At 39.5% G+C, this 20729-nt stretch overlaps 2 protein-coding genes across 4 annotated transcripts in view; one reads left to right on the forward strand and one right to left on the reverse strand.

The window, feature by feature from the left end:
- Window positions 1-2752: 2752 nt before the first annotated feature.
- Window positions 2753-9686, reverse strand: atp5f1d (ATP synthase F1 subunit delta). Its single transcript, XM_008407219.2, has 5 exons — window positions 9458-9686; window positions 8123-8276; window positions 6753-6841; window positions 2976-3105; window positions 2753-2884 (listed from the first exon to the last, which is right to left on the reverse strand). Exons 1-4 carry the CDS (start codon window positions 9572-9574, stop codon window positions 2983-2985), a joined length of 483 nt encoding a protein of 160 aa, XP_008405441.1. The 5' UTR covers window positions 9575-9686; the 3' UTR covers window positions 2753-2884; window positions 2976-2982.
- Window positions 9687-10654: 968 nt separating this feature from the next.
- cbarpb (CACN subunit beta associated regulatory protein b) overlaps window positions 10655-20729 on the forward strand; it is a 21390-nt gene continuing 11315 nt past the window's right edge. Inside the window, exons 1-5 of one of the 3 annotated variants that reach the window (XM_008407217.2) lie at window positions 10655-10781; window positions 12104-12544; window positions 13140-13212; window positions 16771-16922; window positions 20118-20176. In XM_008407217.2, coding sequence (XP_008405439.1) covers window positions 13165-13212; window positions 16771-16922; window positions 20118-20176 — 259 coding nt within the window. In that variant the 5' untranslated portion in view covers window positions 10655-10781; window positions 12104-12544; window positions 13140-13164. The remainder of the gene's footprint in view (window positions 10782-12103; window positions 12545-13139; window positions 13213-16770; window positions 16923-20117; window positions 20177-20729) is intronic. The other 2 variants (XM_008407216.2, XM_017304435.1) reach the window with 2 other exon arrangements.

The following is a 20729-nucleotide window of genomic DNA, read 5'->3' on the forward strand; positions in this document are numbered from 1 at the left end:
AAAAAAAAAAAACAGAACAGCCTATAAAGCACTGAAGGCCTTCCTTAAGGTTGGGGTTCATGATTCAATCAACTGTGTTGGAGGTAGTGTGACAGTGTGGTGCAGCTTCCCTGCTTCAGGACCAGGGCAATTCGACATCAGTCAGTGGAGCATTGAATCCTGCTCGCTATAAGAAAATCCTGAAGGAAAAAGTCCAGTCATCAGTTTGTGACCTTAAGCTCAAACGCAACTTGTGTTATGCAGCAAGAAAAAAAGAAAAAAAAAGGTTTGCAGATTATCGATGTTTAAGCTAATCTAACCAATGCTGGGAAACTCGAAGCCATCGATGAAAGGTGCTTTTTTTTTTTTTAGCGTTTTCAACATTTTTCTGTAAATTTTACACTTTTATGTCTTCAGACTTCAGCGTAAGATGTAACTGAAACTACTGAGCTAGGATTGGCAGGAAGAACGTTCACTTCAAATAACTAAGCTTTCTCTAGCAACAATGGTAACATTGCCAAACTAACATGAACCCATAGCACATTTTTGAAAGTTACATTGAAATAAAACAGAACAGTTTGAGAACATGCATCAAGTGAAACCAAAACAATCCCTTAAGTACTTCCTTAACATAGAAGTAACCTAATTTTAAGTTATCAAAGTGCACTTTCACCTTTTTATACCAGGGGCAGCAGACTTAAAACCTTTTTATAATTGAGTTTTTCACGTCATTATTTGATCCCGACATTTCCACTGAAAGCATTCGAAGTAGCACATTTGATTAAATGCTGCAATACGGCTTTTAATTAACACAAACCTCTTTTCAAAACACATATCTTTAAACTGAAGGGCAAAAAAGAAAAGAAAAAAAAAACTCATGTCTGTTTTTGAGGTGACATCATTGTAAATAAAATGACTCACATGGGCTGGTCTCCTGTATTCCCCATATGGTTTATTTAATAAACGTGCCACGCTACGCTTTCCCAAAGCTGTGACTCGCTTCGTTATCGAGTACCACTCAAAGGTGACTCCGTGGACTGTCATAGCCTGGATGATGTTATTCACTCCCGGGTGCAGACGGTACAGTCTTTTAATTACAGTACATGGGGTATAGACGGTGACTTATTATCCCAGGCCCTTACTCAACTCAAAATGGCTCTCCAGTAAGGGCTCTCACTCAATACTCATCCCCTATTATCAATGTGCAGCAGTTATAAAGCGGGATGCTTTTTGCTGCCGTGCAGCACTTAGACTCTCAGGTCTGAAAGCCCATTTATGAGACATTCACTTAATCTGGATGCGTGTCTGAGAAAGACAAAAAGAAAAGGAAAATTTTAAAAAGCACACCTTGCCCTCACCTCCCATCTATCCCGTTGACTAAAAATACATCCATAAGTAATCTGCACTAGAAACGCCATAACCTAAAAAAAACAAAACAAAACAAAAAAAACAGCTTCCTCAATTTCAGAGTCTTTATTTTCCACAAACATCCAGCGGAGTTTTGGAGTTTGACACACAAAGCGAGAAAGCCGGTCACTCTTGTGGAAAACACGAGGTCGCTTTTTGATGAAGAATCAGAAAAAAAACACAAAAAAACCTATTTGGTTTCACCTTCCCTCAAAATAAATCTGGATTGATGGTGATTCCCTCATATATATATATAAATAAATAAACCGTTTTTCTATGAAATGCTACGCGTCGTGCATTGTGAAAAACCGATGCGCGAGGATGAGTGTGCACTCTTTATGAATGTTTTCAGTTGGGGTGAGGTTTTGATGACAGATTAGAAAGAAGAACAGAGAGAAGGATGTGAAAGGTGTCGACCACTGCTTTTTTAAATCCAACTCCGTTACTCACTTGGGTTCCCTTCTGTGCCTCACTTTTTCTGATTAAAATGGATTAAAACAAAATCCGAGAGCAGTTTCCAATGAATGTGCAGCAGTTACACCGCATTGAGTTTTGCAAGGCTTTCCGCACTCAACCTTATCTAAAATTTTGTTACGCTAAAACCACAAACTTCAATTTGTTTAAATTGGATTTTATGTAGTAGACCAACACACCCCTGACTAAAATCAAGCATGTATCAAATTCCTCTTTTCTATTAGGACCTCAGAGCTCTTTTAGAGATCATAACACAACAAAAGAAATCAACCTTTCTTGCACTTACTATGGCTGTTGTGTTTTTAGAAAGGCTTGTGGTTCTTATTCTGAGAACAACAATTCAGCACGTGATTGAGGTCACAGCCTCAGAGTGAACGAGAGCTGGACGCTGTGGTTGCAAACCAAGCGTGAGGCTCCGTTTTCCACAGAACCGACCGTGGAGACATTTTACTGGCCTAATCGCTGATGCTTTTTGTCATCTCTCAGAAGTGGGCACTGCCAGCTCAATTTTTTTGGGACATAGGATTCCAAGTAATGCTAACATACACATTTCCCTATGATAGGTCACAATGTAGCAGCAGCTACCGGATCCCAGAACCGAAGAAATTAGAAAATTCCCAAGTTTGGTGGTTTACTGATGACATTTAGGAATGGTATCATCCTAACTTTAGTGAGGGATGTTTCATTTGTCATGAAGAACAAAAAAATGGGTCAGCTTAAATAAGGTTAATTACTCTCTGCTGCCATCAAGTGGTAGTAACTGCAGCTGCACAGAAAACTGCAAATGATTGTGATAAAAGGACGAAAATGAATTGTATAAACAGATATGGGGGTTAATCTGAAACAACAGCACGCTTTGAGCATCAAAATAACAGATTTAGGAAACACTTCACAAAGTAACTCCAAATAAATTTATTGTTAACTTCATTCACTGTACAAAGAAAGAATGGTATTTTCTGGACGCCGACAGGTCTGAGCTGGAATCCCGAGAGGACAGAACATTTTCATCCGAGCAACCGGTTATCTGAAACCAAAAGGGAGAACAAAAACACAATAACGTGTCAAATGTTCTGCTTTTTCACTCAAAATTGCTAAAAGGAGCTGAGAAGTTGTACCGCAAGTCTACTCCAGAGCCTTGACGATTGCCTCGTTGGCTTCTATGTTGATCTGAACTTCTGCCCTTCTTGCCTCATCAGCTGCACCGGCCAATTCGGACTGGGCTTTTTCAAGGTTGGCCTTAGCTGCCTGAAAGTGAATGGAAGAAAAAAAAAAAGGGGGATGGAGCAATGAAACAAAAAAGTGAAGGCAAGCTCTGCAATCTGGAAAATGCTGCCAAAGTAGGAAAATAATTCAGAGTTCGTGTAGCTTTACGAGTCGGTTTTTTCTTAAAACAACAAAGGAGTATTTTTTTATTATTATTATTATTATTTTATTTTATTTTTTTACAAACCCAGACTTCATGCTCTTCTATCAGTTTTTACCATACAAGTAAAAAGTACAAAAACAGAGTTTAATGCACATTTCAACAAAGGACAGTCTAAACTGCAAAAAAAAAAACTATATGGAGAGGGGAAGGGATGGATAGACGACTCAACATTTTTACAGCTGTACAAGAAATAAAGTCCAGAAATACATTTTTCTTCCAGACTCTCTTCTCCTTTTCCCATCTGTGCGCAGAACAGGAAAATACTTCAACTCCAAACATTTCGAGACTGCATGCGTGCATCTCCCAACGGGGATGTCCGAGTTGAAACAGCCAGACCGAGCAAGAGTGGAAAGTGAGGACAAAGACGAGTGGAGAAAATCCCCACTGTCTCTTTGCTCTGAAAGCTCCATTTGTCACAGTCGCGATTAGAAACGAGAAATGCCAAACATAGCTGGAAGTTAAAGGTCTCCCAGTAGGGACTTGGCACATCTGCTATAACTCGACAGAGACTGACCTTTCCCGCCTTATTAACAGTGTGGGCCCATGTGCATTGTTACTATGGAGTGAAAGACAACCAGGAAGGGGAAAATACAAAAAAAAAAAAAAAAAAAGATAAAAAAATAACTCATTTACTGCGACAGAGTCAAGCTGACAGATTGTAACGCTGCCCAGAGCGAGAGACTGACAACTCTATGATGAGTGGATAATAACACGGCCCGCCATTATCGTGGCCGACATTTAATCTGGGCTTCACCTCCAGACTGGTCACATGGATAATCATCAGGCTGGAAAAGCTAATTATGTAAGCTAATTAGAGTTAGAGGGAAATTAAGCCAACTGCCATTGTTTAAAGGACAACTTAGAAAACATAAAAAGCTCCCCTCCTTTGTAGAGTTTGCGACTAAACGTACTGGACGTATACTTTAAAGGGGAGCCGACGGCTTTGACGGCTTGAACTGATAAACTGCGACATCGGCCTCAGTGCTGCGGGTCTCCTCCTCAGACACGCCATCACATTAATATCAAACAGAGATCTGGTCATCTGTGAAAGTCGAAATCCAAAGTCAGTCAGAGACGCCTCCCTCGGAGGAAACCAACTGATTAAACTTTAAATGAGAACTTTATTTAAAAAATAAAAGAAATAAAAAAACATGAGTTGTATGAAGTGATGCCATTAACATTAACACATGTCTGGCTTAACCACAATGTGGGCTATTAAACAGGTTTTCCATTTACCAACAGGATCACTTATATTGTCCCCTTTGTGTGAATGAATCCAGTGTGCCAGGGAGTGGCCTGGCAACAAGCTTCCCGGTTTCAAAACCCGCTAAAATATGACATCTCACAGGTCCTACGGCTTAAACAGTCTAACAGAAAGGCAGTAGCTGCAATTTTATTGACCGTAAAATTGCACCAACTGGAATTATGGAAGAAAATTTGCTTTATTTTCATGAGGAAAAGGAAACAGACCACTTATTTATGGTTTTTCAATAAAAGTTTTTTGCACTAGGCTGAGGTGGTTTTTCAGTTGTATAGACATTAGTGTATTTCGCAAAACTGCAATAGAAACACTTTTCGCATAACACAAGTCGTGTGATCAACAACCAGATGTTGGTGCTGGTGGAAAAAACAAAGATGACGACAGGAAGGTGTAGGAGGACGATGGCGCGGCATGTTTTCTTAATGACTTATCGGGTAAACAAACTTATTCACGTGTGTTTTTAATTGCCTTTCTTATTTAATGGAGACGCTGCATTTGAGAAATTGTGTTTTTCGACATTACAGGAATATCAACGTTTGGTGATATTCACTAGCTGCTGGAAACGCAGCTAGTGACAGTAAGCAAATGACTAAACACTGCTCCATGTAAGCTCACGAGTTCAACTTCCTGTGTCAGATCTTCATCCCTTTCAAATGGACCGACTGACCTCGACGGCGTTTTCTGGTTTTACAAAATATATTCATTTTGTTATTTAGAGAGGCTCCAATTAAGTCTTTTCTGGACAATAAGCATTTCCAGTTGTGTTTGAAGTCTAACTTGCTGGTTCAGATTTTGAATGTGCTGCAGGTTTCTTGATGGAGGGAATAGTTTAAACACAACAGGGAAAAAAAGGAATTAGAAGATTATTTCCTTTAATTCATATTTAACTCAAAACGCTTTAATGCTGTAATCATAGCGTATGTTAAAGACAAACTTTAGACCTTACATCACTGACTTCATTTGTTCCTTGTGGTGATCTTTGACATAACTCAAAATGTGTGCTCATGTAAAATAAGGCACAATTAAGCATTTGTTTTCATTTTCACAAACATATAAACAAAACTGGATTTTACTCGAGCTCAGAACCTTTGACTGCGATGCAGCAAATTTCTGTCAATTCCTGACTTTAGCGAGGGATAAGCGATACGAAGCCACGTCTGAAGATCTGCGTCTTTCAAACAGCACAAACGCCTCTTCTGCTTGGGCTAAACCTGCACTACTTCATTTGGTGCCGTTTTTCATCCAGCCCAGTGTACGCCAACAAGTCAACAGCCTAGTATTGCAGAGCTGCTCTCAGCATCAGAAGCACCGTTTCAAACTTTGTTAAGTCGACAGAGAAGTCCTTTCAGAGCAGAACGCACATGATCTGAGACTGCAGGGACAGATGACCTTTTACAAAGAGCTCAAGAGAACAGCTCAATTGATGTAAAGGAAAAAAAAATTGATGCCAATTGTGAATGAGTAACCGATGGCACAACAACACAGCAAACTCTCCTCATGGCATTTTGTGAGTTTTGTAGCTTTAAAAGCACTAAATATTCAATTTACACACAAACTTCCAGGGTTTTTTTTTTTTGTCAAATTTCCTGACAGTTTTCAAATGTCGGCAAATTTGACATTAGAAATGGTCAAATTTTGATTTTTCCTAACCGACTTCCTTATTCTTATTTAATTCATCTTCTAACTCTGGTAAAATTTACTGACCACCAAAAGAATGCCTAAATTGTTATATAAAATCGCCTAACAATGTAATTTGATAAACTGAAACCATACGTTTTGACTTGATTTATGCTGACATTTTGAAAACTGCTATTACCTAAATGTTGCCTGGAAAATCCAACAAAAGTTCAGACAATATTTGTGTCTGAGCTTCTAAAATCAACTGCAAAATGCTCATTAAACATTTAGCTTTAATTGTAAACTTACGTCTTTTTCCAGTTACCTCTATGGCAAAAAGTAAGCTGTGAATGAGATGTGAGCTAGTATGTCGTAGTCATGAAGGTTTATTGAGCGCAGACGTAAATGCAAAATGTTAAGTGAAAAACTTTAGAGAAATGTGCTGTAATGGGCATAACAAGGCACACGAAGTGGAATAAACTGAGGTGGAATTCCAGAATAGCAGAGAAAATAGTTTTTAAATCTAGTGTATTAATTTAATTAACACCTTACAGCACAGGTGAGCAATACGGCAGAGTTTATACTCACTGCTACGTCCAGCTGGTCCAGGGGAACAGCCTCCTCAGCAAGCAGCTGCACTGAAGAATCAGCGTTGACCGTCACTGACCCGCTACTCACTGCAAAAACACACAGTGTCTTTTTGTAAGAACTTATAAATGTTTGATTCTAGGTGTGTGCATGATAGGCAAAAAGAGCAGTACATGTCCAAATGCATGTGGCCTAATGGAGTTTAACAGGATTCCTACACATCTCTCACAAAGTTTTTGCTTTTTCATGATTCAATTAGCATAGTACTCAGTGCAAAAAGACATATCAAAGTTTACAGTGAAATGTAAATGCAACATGCCATGCTAGGACAAGGTAATTGCAATGAACAGATTTGTTTTGGTTATGCGTTTTTGACAAGCATCTGTCCGGAGAGGGATAGTGAAGATCTTAAGGCTTTGAGACGTCATCAAACCAGAGCTGGTCAGTATTCACACACGTCACGGATGGACAGAAACGACAACCACAAATCATGTTTGTCTTATATTGAAATTGTGTATCTGTCGAGGTCTGGTGTACATGTCAATCAAATTCAGTGGCACTAGTGGGGCTAGTGCGGTCCTTGCTACACCACTAATGACCTTTATTAATGGCTCATCTTTTTTCTAGACATAATGTTCCATTTTATTGAAAACATCTGGTGGGACAGTGTGTCTACAATCAGTTTTTTTAACCAATAAAGTAAAAAAGATTATTATAAAATATGACTCTTTTCACAACAACCAGCTCCTAATATTCATGTCAATTGTAAATAAGTTAGAAACTCATTTATTGCTGCAGTGGTTGTAGACTAAACTCCATAAGAGCAGACTGTTGAGCTTCAGTCTTCTCCAGAAAGGTGCTCTTTGACTGCAATAATTTTGATGGTAAAGTAAGCCCTCTGACTTATGCAATTAACTTTTAAATAATTATATAAATGTTTTTGAAAGCCATTTTTAATGAATAAATAGAGCGAGTATTTAAGATTGTACATATGCAAACTACTCTTTTCGGGTATTAAAATTAGTTTGATGACTTGAAAAATTTAAGTGAGACAAAGAAAATACCAGAAGCAATCTGTGAGAGGACAAATAGTTTTTTAAAACATTAACATTTTTTACTGTGGACAGGCTTTAGATATGAAACCTGCTAACCCAGATTTATGCATGCAACATATTGCCAATGAAATATCACAGTTTTGAAATGCACATTTATTCATTTAAATTCAAACTGGTTAAATTTTAGGTTTAAATATAAATCACCAAGTACGTTCCTAACATTGTAACCAAATTGCACATTTTGCCACAGTTTGGTGTACATGTTTATGATACAGACAACAGTGCTTGTGTAATAGCAACAGAGTAAGATCTTACCAAAGTATTTGGCAGAGGAGCCGTCGTCATTAAAGACTGTGACGACACCGGGCCTGAGCACCTGCAGGGTGGGCACGTGAGCCGGGAGGATACCGAACGCACCGGTAAGTGTGGGGACGTCAACCTGTCTCACACTGGCCTCTTGGAAGAACACCTGGGAGGGAAGACGCACAAATAAAACATTTATTTTTGTCAGATGTTTTTTTTTTTTTCCCAATTATTGTATTATTTACTAGTCCTTTTATTATTTGTGATCTCTAATTTTTTTTTATGTCTACCTCTGTTTCTCCTGAAATCATCCACACCAGATTGCAGGTGCTTTTGCCAAGTTTGATGATCTCTTTTAAGACATTTAAATGGCAACTTCAGGCTTATCTTTAGTGTCTCGGTTGCTGCATGTCAAGCGTTTTGAAATTGTCTTTTGTGCTGCTGCCCATCTGGCCAGGACACTCTTGAAGAAGAGATCTTAGATCTCAGTAATTAACTTTCCTTCTTAGTAAGAGGCTAAAGGCTTATAATGGAGAAAAGGAAAAACACTAAAGAAAAGTACAAACAAATCGTAAGTGTCAAATAAGCACATCTGGTTTGAAGACTACTTTAAATCCTATGCAGAGAGAATTACATATTTTTTTACATCATATTGCAAATCAGCAATATGAGCTTAACTCTGCCAAGTGTAAAAGGTGCAAGCACAACTCTAATAAGTACAAAGTCCTATTAACTAATGTTTTAATTATATGAGCAAATTCTGATTTGATTTCCCAAATCAAACTGTAAGAAATTGAGCACAATCACGCTGCAGAATGAGATTTAAATGTAAAACAATGTAAATGCATTTTTTTTTTTACATTCTAAATTTAAGCTAAGTCAAATGAAAACTTTAATATATATGAACTTCAAGGTTAGGGTTTATCAATAAGCATTTTTTTCCCGGTATGTTAAGGTTTATCACATCAATTAAACAAAGATAAGTATTTAGGGTCAACATTGTTATTGTAAAAACAGGTAAAAAATAAGTTGGTTAAATTAATAGAAAAGGTTTTTCAGTGATAATTTTTAAAGACAAATGACAGAACTGACTAAAGCCACTGAATGACAGCCAGGTTAGCTATCGAAGCTATCCTCATCACAATGCTAACTTTGACCTAAGCTGAGTTTTTGACGTATTCTACATCTGATGCAATGGCAACAAACGTGTCCAATTGCTCAAATCTGCACAACACAACATATGCAGGTTAGCAACCGGTGACAATGCCTTTTAATTGCAAAAAAGTGCTGTAAATAGCAGACAGGCTAAGCTAGGCCTTGAGCCTCGCTAATATCGACAACCAATACCTGTGTCGGAGAGGCGAAAGTGAAGGACATTTGCGGGGCACCGGAGGCGGCTTCAGCGTAGGAGCGAGCTTGCCTCAACGCAGGGAGAGTACGGCGGAGAAACCTGGCAGCCATCATGTTTGGAAGTTTTTATTCTATTCAAGTGCAGGTGAATGACAAGAAAATCCCCGACCCAGGCGTGAAGGCAGTCGATGTGCGCAAGGACAAGGACGTTTCGGGTTACCCATAAGGCTTTGTGCTCGCGCAAAGACGCAAAGAACGTTGGGTAGTGTAGTTTCTAGCTCTGGAAAAAAAAAATAAGAGAGCACTGTACTGAACCCTATTGAAAACCCCATGGTTATTCCACCAAATATTGATTTCTGAACCATTCCTGAGGTAAAACATTAACATTATTGTTTCTAAATTAACATTAACTTGTTTTCTTTGCATTACTTGAGGTATAAAAGCGCTGCATCTTTTTCGTTATTTTGACCATTTCTCATTTTCTGTAAATACATACTAAATGTTTGCTTGGAATTTTGAAGACATATTGTCAGTAGTTCATAGAGTAAAAGAACAATGTTTATATATTTGCAATATATATTTAATTTGCATTATATATTGCAAGTGCAATATATATATTAATTTGCAACTGCGAATCTACCAAGAGTCAGGCCTATCCATTTAAATCGACCGGTCAAATAAAGGAACTAAGAAGCCCTGCGGTAACTGAAGAACCTGCAGAGATCCTCAACCCAAAAGCCACTGTGGACACAGCAAACTCTTAGCCTCTCGCTGCCAGGAGATGGCGCCAAAACTCCTTTGTTGGCAACACAAACCATGGACCCACTAGATTATTTTTTTTTATAATTAAGAAACATGGTTGAGTTGGCAGATATTGGAGCATGATTTGATTTACTAAAATGAGGGGGGCAGGGGGAGTCATACTTTTATCTTATTGTTCCAAATAATTTAAAGGCTTTGCTTACATGTGTAAATCAAATGAAAGGGGAAAAATAGCAACAATTCCTTCGGTATGACTACGGTGTGTAAAATATACTGTTCTACATATAGTTCAGCCTCCCAGGTTTTCCTCTGGCTGTGCTCCAGCTGTGATGCGCTTCGGGATCATTTGAGAGACCCTTCATCCCTCACTCCCTTTACCTCACTCCCTACGTCACGTGGTGCGCCTCTGACGGGGCGGTGGGCGTGTCCCAAACGGTGGCGTTTCATTCATAAATACTTTTTTAGCTTTAAAAAGAACACATTGAAGTGCTCACAGGAGTGTTTTGTGTTGCTGCCTTCGACCCCTCCACCTCCCGTATGGACCAGGCTGGTCGAGTAGGTGAGTGCTGCCCCTAGCCGCTTTGTGTGTGTGTGTGTGTGTGTGTGTGCGTGTGTGTGCGTGCGTATGTGTATGTTTATGTGTGTGTGCAGCCAGTTTAGATCGTGAGCCGTGCCGCTGCCTTCGCTCAAGCTTTGCCAAACGCCGGACAGATAAAAATCAAAGGCGCCTGTGAAATATCAAGATGCCTCGCTGCATCCATTTGTGCAATTATTTTAATTTTATTTTATTATTTTTTTTGTACAAATGGATGTTTTCCATTCATCGGGATCAGACTGCATTCTTTCAGAAATGATAAATCAGAAGAAGAAAAATAACCACAATCAGTTTTTCTCCACAAAGAGATCGAGCATTTCTATGCATCCCCCCCCCGCCGCCCCCCTTCAAATCGCGGTGCTATGTTTCTTACTTTCTTGGAGGCGTAAAGATAATTGGCGCTTAAAAGATGGAACAAAATCTAAACGCGCTGTGAAAGCTGCGCTGTGTGATACCGGTAATGCAGCTGGTAGGAATTGAGATTTTGAGCGTGAAAGGATACGGTACGGCTGGGTCACCCGTGTCTCACCATCTGCTTTGGCAACTAATCAGCAGAGGCTATTTCCAGGGCTTACAACACAGCGGAACCTGACAGTTCTTGTACAAACTCGTGTCACAGCTCACGTTTATCACAGCTCCACCAGATTCTGCACTAGTGAATACCTATCATTTTCATGTAACCATTTAGACCAAGTGATGAAAGTTACGGTTATTGTTACCATGCTGTTCTTAAAGCAGTTTTCGTTCCTATACACACGGTGATGCACCAAATCATCAGTTTCTTGTCCGAAAAACCAATTTTTCATTGACCGGAAGATTTAGGCTTCAACCAGTCGCAATTTCTGTTTCAGCCAGGACTATAAAACTTCAAAGAAAATTGGCTTCAGGTTGTTTGATGAAGCTAGTTTTAAAATAAAATAAAAAAAGAAAGAAAAATGCAGTTGTTCTAATTTTCACATCAAAGTCTACATCCCTAGTATTTGTATTTGTTAAAAGTATCAAAAATACTTGCTGTTGGGAGGTACGGTGATAGATAAAAAATTGCAAGTTTTTACTTCTGATTCATTTAATGCACATCAATAATAATAAAAACAACAGCTAATTTTTTTTTTTTTTAGTATTTATTTAGCCAATCATAGCCAGAGCTGATCCAGTTCCAACCCTCCATCAAGTCATCAGGAGAAATAAAATAAATCTTCAAAACGACCTTACAGCATTTGTTGAATGCGGGTAACTGAATCATGTCAATAACATAATAATTCTCTTATTTGTTTGCCTGTTGCCAGCCATGCAGCGCTTTCGTCCCGTTACTCCGAGGCCAGCGGGCCGGTCCTGAGGGGGGAAGCACTGCTGCTCTGGCTCAGTCGGCTGAGGATGCAGCAAGGGAGCTGAGGAGGAGAGTCCTGAGCTATACAGCCTAACTCACTCACACACACACATACACACACACACAAATCCAGAGCTGCTGCTGCTGCTGCTGCTGCTGCTGCTGCTGCTGCGCTGCCCTCCATCAGGGTAAGATCACTGGGCTGGCAGAAAGCAGGATGTGGTGCAGCAATATACTGCAAAGCAAACCATTCTTTCTTAGATGGCTTACAAGTGTATGGAAGTCAGATGGGAACTAGGTAACAGATTAAAGCTTGTGTTGCTGAAGTTGAGTGCTGCAGTGATTGACTGGCAAGCAAGAAGAGCTGAATGCTGCTGGCATGTTGCTTCTTCCTCGCTGGGTGAGTAGCTTCATCCGTACGTGTGTGTGTGTGTGTGTGTGTGTGTGTGTGTGTGTGTGTGTGTGTGTGTGTGCGTGTGTGTGTGGGTGTTTGATGCAGCAGTAGCAGTATTAAAGGGTGTGATCTGGAAGAGCAAATACAAGGCAGCAGTGCTGAAAGAGCTGGTGTCTCTCTCTGTTGTGCGAGAGGATATACGGGGAATAGATCCAGTTGTCAGGCTGATCCAAAACTATGTGTGGTGGCGTACAGCCAAAGAGTTAATGCTTCAATTTACAAAAGCCATTTCAATGCCTGGGCACTTCCAAAACAGAGATATTTAGCCGATTCTGTCCCTTCTTTTTTTTTTTTTGCAGTGTCCCTCTAGTTTCCAGGAAATATTTTGCTTTCAGCTGGCCTTAAAACCAACAAATTATAGCATCCAGTTACGTTCTAGGGAGCTAATGAACACCATTCTGTCAGCTTGCCTTTGGCTGACATGCCTGGGTTTATTCCCCTGGACAAAACAGCACATTTGGTGACTGACTTTGTGATTTGATAAACGGCTCCAGTGACAGGCGCTTCCTTTGTGCATTCGTGTGCTTGTGTTGTCTCTCAGGGGGACTCTTTAGCTGGCTAGGACCATGAGCAATGAGTCTACCGTCTGGAACATCCTACCAGAAAACTCCACAGTAAGTCTGCTTTTTACCACTGACTTTGTTCTCAAACTTCCTGTTAAATGCGTGTGTGTGTGTGTGGGTGTGTGTTGCGTGCAGATCAGCACCAGAGCCATACTTTCCCCTCATATTCTCTCCTGGTCGATTGACTGGCTAATAGAGAACATCCTGACCTGGGTCTGATATAATTAAATCTCTGATCTAATCTCAGCTTTAATTTCCCTTTGCAGAGAAATTATGGCGTGACGTCAAAGGGTAGTAGACATTAACACTTGTTGTGTTGTATCTTGTGGAGCTCAAAGATTGTCAGTCCGATATGCAAAAGCCTGCCATGTTCACACAGGTGGACCTCAATAACAAAAACACCGTTTAAAAAGTGAGACTTTTGTTTTCTAAATCAATAATTGAAAATCTTAAGTAGTTCATTTGACACACATTTTGATAACTCTTTCTGTTAATTTTTAAAGAATGCTGACAAAGGTAATTAAAAACCCCCCAAAAACCTAAAGTCCATTTTGAATATTACATAAAATCAATAGACGGGCGTCTTCCATACAAAAATGTTATTTAGTGGTCATGACCATAAGGGAGACAGAAGACAAGCATTTCATTGGGAAGCTAAGAGGAAGGAAAAAGTATGATGCAAAAGAAACTAGGACAATAAGCAAAATCTGATTTATGTGGTTGGTTGAGATTAACAAGAAATAGATTTAAGCTGCAGTCAGCACTTCAAGGGCCACCGCACACAGACATATCCAGGGCCTGAGCTACCGCTGTTGCATTTCCTGAACCAGAGTCAACGTCATAAGCATTTCACCTCGGCTAAAAAGGAAAATGTCTAAACTGTTGCTCAGCGGTCCAAAGTCCAATTTTCAGATGAAAGAAAATGTGTCATTCTAGGGTGGGAGCATTCCCAATGCCCCACAGTCTGGAAGAAGAGCGGCAAGCCTCAGAATCATAGTTTCTTTAGGTCCAGTGTGACGTTTCCACAGACAGTGATAATTTAGGAAGGCATGTTATCTGCTGGTGTTGGTTCAATGAGGTTTTCTCAAGTTTAGCCATCTACCAGGAAAGTTCATTGCACTTCATGCTTCCCTTTCCTTACTAGAAGCTCATTTTCTAGCAGAACTTAATGCCTGCCCATATACTGCCAAAGGTACCACTTTTGTAATTTATGCAAAAGATCTCCCGACCAAATACTGAGTGCATATGCTGAGTTCATGCATTTCTGTTAAGTAATTCTAATAATAATAACAATGAATTGTTACGTAAATTTTCCGAGAAACTGAAATTCATTTTTTTTATTAGCTGTGACCTATAATCATGTTGGGAACTCTTTCTCATAATTGCTGAAGTAACGACCTACTTTATGCTGTGGCTTTCTGCAGAATACCACAAGAACAATACAGGAGTAATTAAATTTTTTTTCCACGTTAACATTACACCTCAAAGCTGTGCTGAACAACTTACTGACAAAGAGGAAATGTTACATAAGATGCGAAAAACAATCTTAGTGGCTAACTTGTTTTGGTAGATTCTTTAGCGCAGCATCGCTTTATCTACACTCTGAATGTTCTTCCTTTAGATCTTGTGTGTCCTTTAGACTTCAGAATTCAGCACGAGTGCAAGTATTTGAAAAATGTACCGGTTTTATGATGTCTCTGCTTTTTATGGGCACATTTGGACATCTATATTAAAGTATTATATTGCACTTATCCAGACATTGTAGCATAGAGAACTCCGGTTTTACTGCAGTCCACTGAGGAAAGTAATCAAAAGACCACAATGATTTCGGGTTTAAACTGGAATTGTTTTGTCCTCCTTCTTTAAATGTGTTTGAAAAAAAAACAAAAACAAACTGCTAATTGTGGCATCCACCTGTGCTGTGTGGGTTCCGCCCTAAGCTGTACTCCTTCTTCTCCCATTGCTAATGTGAATCTTAGACAGGTTAATAGTTCCTGGAGTTTATTGATCATTCAGACAGTTGTATATATAGATTTAGTTTATGCAAGCCAACCAACCGGTGGGCTTAAAAATCAATCGTTTAAACTGCATGGTGCTGCTGTTATGTGGGAAGCAGCCATAAATCGGCTTTTTTTGTTAAAGCTTGTCATGTTGCAAAGTAAACAGTTTTGTCCAATTTGAAGGTTAGCATCTGTTTGTCACCTTCTAGCTTATTTTGCAGAAAATAGCAAAGCTACATGGTTGCTCCTAGCTAGCTAAAATATGAAAGTATAGTTTAGCTTTGGTGGGTGAAACAAGTTCAGTTATTCCAGAGAACATCCATAAAGTTATCTTTTGCATATAAAAATATGCACTGCTTACAGAAGACATGTGGCTTATAGGACATTGCAAAAAGATAATCTATTTAAAAACAATAGCATTCTAAAAATATATTTTTTTCATGAGGCGAAGGCAGTGAATTCAAATTAAAAATGCAATAGAGCCAAATAATCATACAGTAAGCTAAAATGTAATCAACTACTACAATACACTACACATAATTACAAAACTATAACCAAAAGCAAGGATAAAAAGTCTTTAAATTGCTTTTAAAGACATAAACACTCTAAAAGCTCTACTCAGCTCTTTGGGAATGTTGTTCCAAATGTCTGTATTTAACGAATGACGCCTCACTGTGAGTTTCAGATTTAATTATAAGCAGTAAGAGAGGAACTTTCTCTTTAGACATCAGAAGCCTAGAGGGCTTCTAAAAGTAATAGGTCAAACCTATAACATATTAAAACCTTCAGTAAACTATAAAACACCTTCCTATAATACTAAAATACACAAGCAGCCTGAGCAGAGTTTTTAAATGCCAGCTTGAGGTGAGCTCTCTTTCTGCTCCTCTTCTGCATTTTAGAAGAATCTCGCCTTTTTTGTGCCGGAGCTGTGCTCTGGCAATGTTCTCCAGATGATGAAACTCGTCTTTTGTGACCGTTTTAATGTGACACTAATTTTCTTTTCATTAATCTGAATGGCACACTGTCAGTGCTCGAAGCAGGATGAGCTGTAGATTTTGTTCCCTGATGGTCTGCACAAAATAACGTTGATTAAAAAAAATGTGAAGATAACGACCCACCCAAAAAAGAACAACTGTCATATGTAACATCATTATACCTGTTATAGCCAATATGTCCTAATATTATTTAAGCAACTGTAGGAACGTCTGTTGCTTTTCTGCTTTAAGCCAAAGAAATTATGTTGTGTCATTTAAAGTTTTTATGCGATAATACTCTAGAACTGCTTTTTTAAATTTTTTTATTTTTTTGTCGGTATCATGTTGCCTCGTAGTGGAAGAGCTCCTCAAGCCCCTAACAGTTAATCAGTCCAAACACCAAGTGCAATCTGGCTAAAAACCTCAAAAAGCAACGTACAGGCCTGTGATGCTGAAAAATACGAATCAACACAATTTCAACAGCAAGGATTCACAAGCTGCTGTGCTTTGTAATGTGTGACATTACTTAAAAACAGACTTATCTTTGTTCCAGACAAGCAGCATTGTCTAACCCTATAAAAGGCAAAGATGTCATTTTAACATCTCCGTACCTTTTTTTTGTGTTTTTACCTCAGGAGATCCCACTTGAGCCCGAGGAGCAGCCAGATGGCCACGTGCTCCTCCTGGTGATCCTCTCTGTCTTTCTGGTAGGAACGCTGGTCAGCATCTCTGTCTTCCTCGTCGTTTGCCGCCGCCGCTGCTACCGAGGAGGGCGCTTCTGTGACAGGTGCGGCATCGAAACAACGCGGTAGACCTACTGCAGATCCACCGTGTATTTATTTGTCGCTCAGTCGTTTGCTTAAGCCCCCTCGTCTGAAGTTATATAAACCTTGAAACGACATGAGACCGACAGACTTAACTGATAAAAGCAGAGAACATGATAAAAGCAGCAGCTGTATAATCTAATAACAAGAGCACAGTAATAAATGGTAACCTCATAAAGCCCCTCGGTGCTGACTTTTTGTTGACCGTGTTTCAGCGAGGCTGATTGAAGTCTGCTGCTGATGCTGAGGCTGTAGGAAAGGGCCGTTGTATTGATTTTTGTTCTGATATTTTATGTTATTGTCAAATGTCTCAATTATCTACCCACCAATCCTCCTCAAACCTACTACGATGCTCTGCTGCACATAAAAACTCCCTAAAATTCAATTCAAAACCGCAGGTTAGGCCACAAATCCAGGTGCATATGAGGTTCTCGACAGTCTACTGTTGCTAAACTCAGATGCAACATTGAAGGAGAGTCTGGCATAAGTCCTAATATGCATAGATTCATTATGGAGCTGATCGTAATTGCAGAATGGATGTAACAAGACTTGTGCGTGAAACAAGCAGCAAGTGAGACATATACAGTAGATTCCAGAAGTATGCAAACACCAAAATTCTCATGGAAAAAGGCCTGAGATCATTTCAAAACTTTTTTTTTCTTTTTTTTTTAATGTGATGTCAATCCTGTACAATTCAAACAAATTCAACTGGAAAACAAAACAATTTGGAGAGGAAAATATAACAGAAATCGTTAGACAAAAACTTTTTAGAACCTTTGGTTTGGACTGCAGTATTTAGTCTTATTAGATACTCATTTGCATCCTTCAACTACACCATCCTTTTCAGAGAGGTTGCAAAAAAAATAAAAGGGATCTAATGTACAAAGGTATCAGTCAGGAGAAGGCAAAAAAAAGACATATCTACAAGGTATGTTTGACATTGAAAAAATAACTCTATGCATCACCTAAAAAACACCAGACCCTCTGTAGACTGATGATCTGAATTATTTCTGTTGTTGTTGTTGTTGCTCAGGGGTGTTTGTCCATTTATGAAATTATCTTCACTTCTTAATTAGGTGACTGTTCAATACATAAGTATGAAGAGGAATTTCTTTGTCCAGCATCACACTGAGTCACAGCTCGTATGCAACTCAACTGAGAAAATTGTAGCCAAAATTTCCAAAACCAAATCTGGCAGAAGGTCTCCCAGTTTAACAGGAGAAGTCCCGACAGTCGGATAGATTTGGAAAATATTGGCAAAGTTGAACTGGCAATGATGTGAGGCCGTCTCTCCGTAATTAACCTCAATCAGCATGTTTGCTTAAAATGTGGCTACTTATGCTACCAGGTTATTACAGTAAGTTTTTTTTTGTTTTTTTTACTTTTTCTTCTAATAATATTACAGAACAGACGTCATGCTAAATGTAAGAAAAAAAAGAAAAAAGATGTACTTTTCCAATATCAGATCAGGGGTGTGCAAACTTTTGACAGTCCCTGCAGTGCAAATAATAATAAAAAAAAATGTTTACCGATATGCTTTCATTGCTGGATTGTTATTGCTTGCAGGATTGGCAGCCTACAGAGACGTGTAAGCATGTTAAAGCATGACAGCGCAGCGTGCTCGCTCATTCTACATGGCTGCTGCCTTGAATGTCAGGACCTCCTGTGGTGCTGTTATGAAAACACCTTGTTGGAGGCACTTTCAGTATTCACGGCTATTTATCTGTGAATCGTCTGTGTTTATTCACTGCAGAAATGGCTGAGCCCTCCCTCTCCCGCCCGTCCCTCCTCCCCCACACCCCCAAACCCCCGCCATCCTCTCACCCCTCGGATTCTGTGGCTCCGTCTAACGGCAGCACATGCACAACCTCGTACACACCAGCACACGAGAGCTCTAGGTGCAGATAAACAGCGAGCGCTCAGGCCGAGGCGTGAAAACGAGAATCGGGCCGACTGGTACAAATGATGAGGGTAATGAGATTTCATAGCAGCCATCGGCAGTGATTAATGTTGCGTCTCAACCCAGCACTGTGCAGAGACTGCACACACACACACACACACACGCACACACACACACACACACACACACATACGCGCACACGCACACACACACACACGCACACGCACACACACACACACACACACACGCGCACGCCTATCGCAGTCACCAAATCACACTTGTACGGCAAAGCAGGAGCCACAGAGGAAATGAAAGACAAGGAAAAGCACAGATCTGGGTGGATGGAGATGTCCCTCCAGTCACTTCACACCCACACAAGCACATGCATGCAGCTTTCAGCCCTGCACAGTGAAATAAAATGGAGGAAAATGACTGGGGAGAGCTTTCGCTTTCTTTCTTTCTTTTTTTTTTCCTTTCATCTCATCAAGCAAATCCTCTGCATGGGATTTAGGAGGCACTATAGAGGATCAGCAGCTAATAAGGGTGATAAAACAGAGAGGGGTTTTAAGAAAATATCCCAAATGTGTAATAAACTTGTTGAGAAAGAACGCCGAGCAACTGGTGAGTAGGTGTAGGAGTTCTGTCGTGTTGATAGTACAGAATTTAATGTGAGTTTTACCTGCGACCTAAAAAGTGCGTTTAGAGTCTAACAAGGCAACAAAGTCATGTTCTTTTTGGTAAAAGTTAGGCTTTCACTTAGCGTAACCACACAGGTAGGCACACAGTGCAAAGGTTTTTCTACTCCAAGAACGTCCTCATATTTTTGCATGAATGGATTTGAGCAGACACACCTCCACAAAGAAGTTGATCACTTGCAGTTATTAACTATGGGTGATTTTGTTTTAAAAAAAACCTTTTTAAATCTGAACAGGGTGGCATGTATTGATGTATTGATTCTTAACAGCTTGTAATCTGGTGGTGGTAGTGTAGTGGTGTGGGAATGTGTTTTTCAGCAAGTACAGAGAAGCTGAGGAGCATTCCTAAAGGAAAACCTGTTTGATGCAACAGAAGACTGCAGACTGGGGTACAGCGTCTTCCCCCAGGAGATGAACAACATTAAAACAAACAGCCAGAGCTATGTTGAAATCATTTAGGTTCATGCATGTGCATGTGTTAGAACGTCTGGGTGTCTTGGTTGTCAGAAACTTTGTGGATAATCCTGTCACAGCAATAATCTGCTGTTGTGTTTCAATCCCAGGGCCGACGATGACCCAGAGAAAACTGTCACTTATGTGGAGGAGTCTCAACCCACCCATGGTAAGATGGCAGAAAGGAAGAAGGGAAAAATGAACAGATTTACTTTTTTTTTTAAACCCTTGTGTTGTTAGTTGTTGGAAAAAAAATACCCTAAACTATCTTTTTCCAACTTGAAATTTAATGACTTTTCCTAAATGGTTCCCATCATTGGAAAAAGTGCCACTTTGTTTTTGTTTATATTTCCATGTGGGCTGTACACCACTAGGGTACAAAGATGGTCTTATGGGTCATTTTTGATCCGTGAATTATAAAACCATTTAAACACCAGAAAAAGAGTTCAAAGGTCACACACAAACTCTCTCTGTCTTATACATAGACACACACATAGGCACCCGAAAATGGCTGCCAAGAGAATTTCTCAAACATGCATGAAGGAATCAAACAAACACTCCAGGTGTGTTTCGAAAGAGCAAATAACATTGTGGCATGATCAAAAGCTAAAGCTAATATAATATAGCCTCCAGACCCCTTCAAGATATCAGAGCAAATGAAACAAAATGTTTTTAAACATAATACTTTTCCAAAGTATGTATAAAATATGTAAAAAAAATAA

This window comes from Poecilia reticulata, linkage group LG4 (assembly GCF_000633615.1).
Source record: "Poecilia reticulata strain Guanapo linkage group LG4, Guppy_female_1.0+MT, whole genome shotgun sequence".
In the NCBI taxonomy this organism is placed as follows: Eukaryota; Metazoa; Chordata; class Actinopteri; order Cyprinodontiformes; family Poeciliidae; genus Poecilia; species Poecilia reticulata.

What these genes read in the sequence shown, in the direction of transcription:
- atp5f1d (XM_008407219.2), bottom strand. Translation starts at nt 9,574, where the DNA reads ATGATGGCTGCCAGGTTTCTCCGCCGTACTCTCCCTGCGTTGAGGCAA. An exon ending in CTTTCGCCTCTCCGACACAG is followed by an intron (nt 8,277 to 9,457) that starts GTATTGGTTGTC and finishes CTTCCCTCCCAG; the next exon opens with GTGTTCTTCCAAGAGGCCAG. An exon ending in CTCCTCTGCCAAATACTTTG is followed by an intron (nt 6,842 to 8,122) that starts GTAAGATCTTAC and finishes GTGTTTTTGCAG; the next exon opens with TGAGTAGCGGGTCAGTGACG.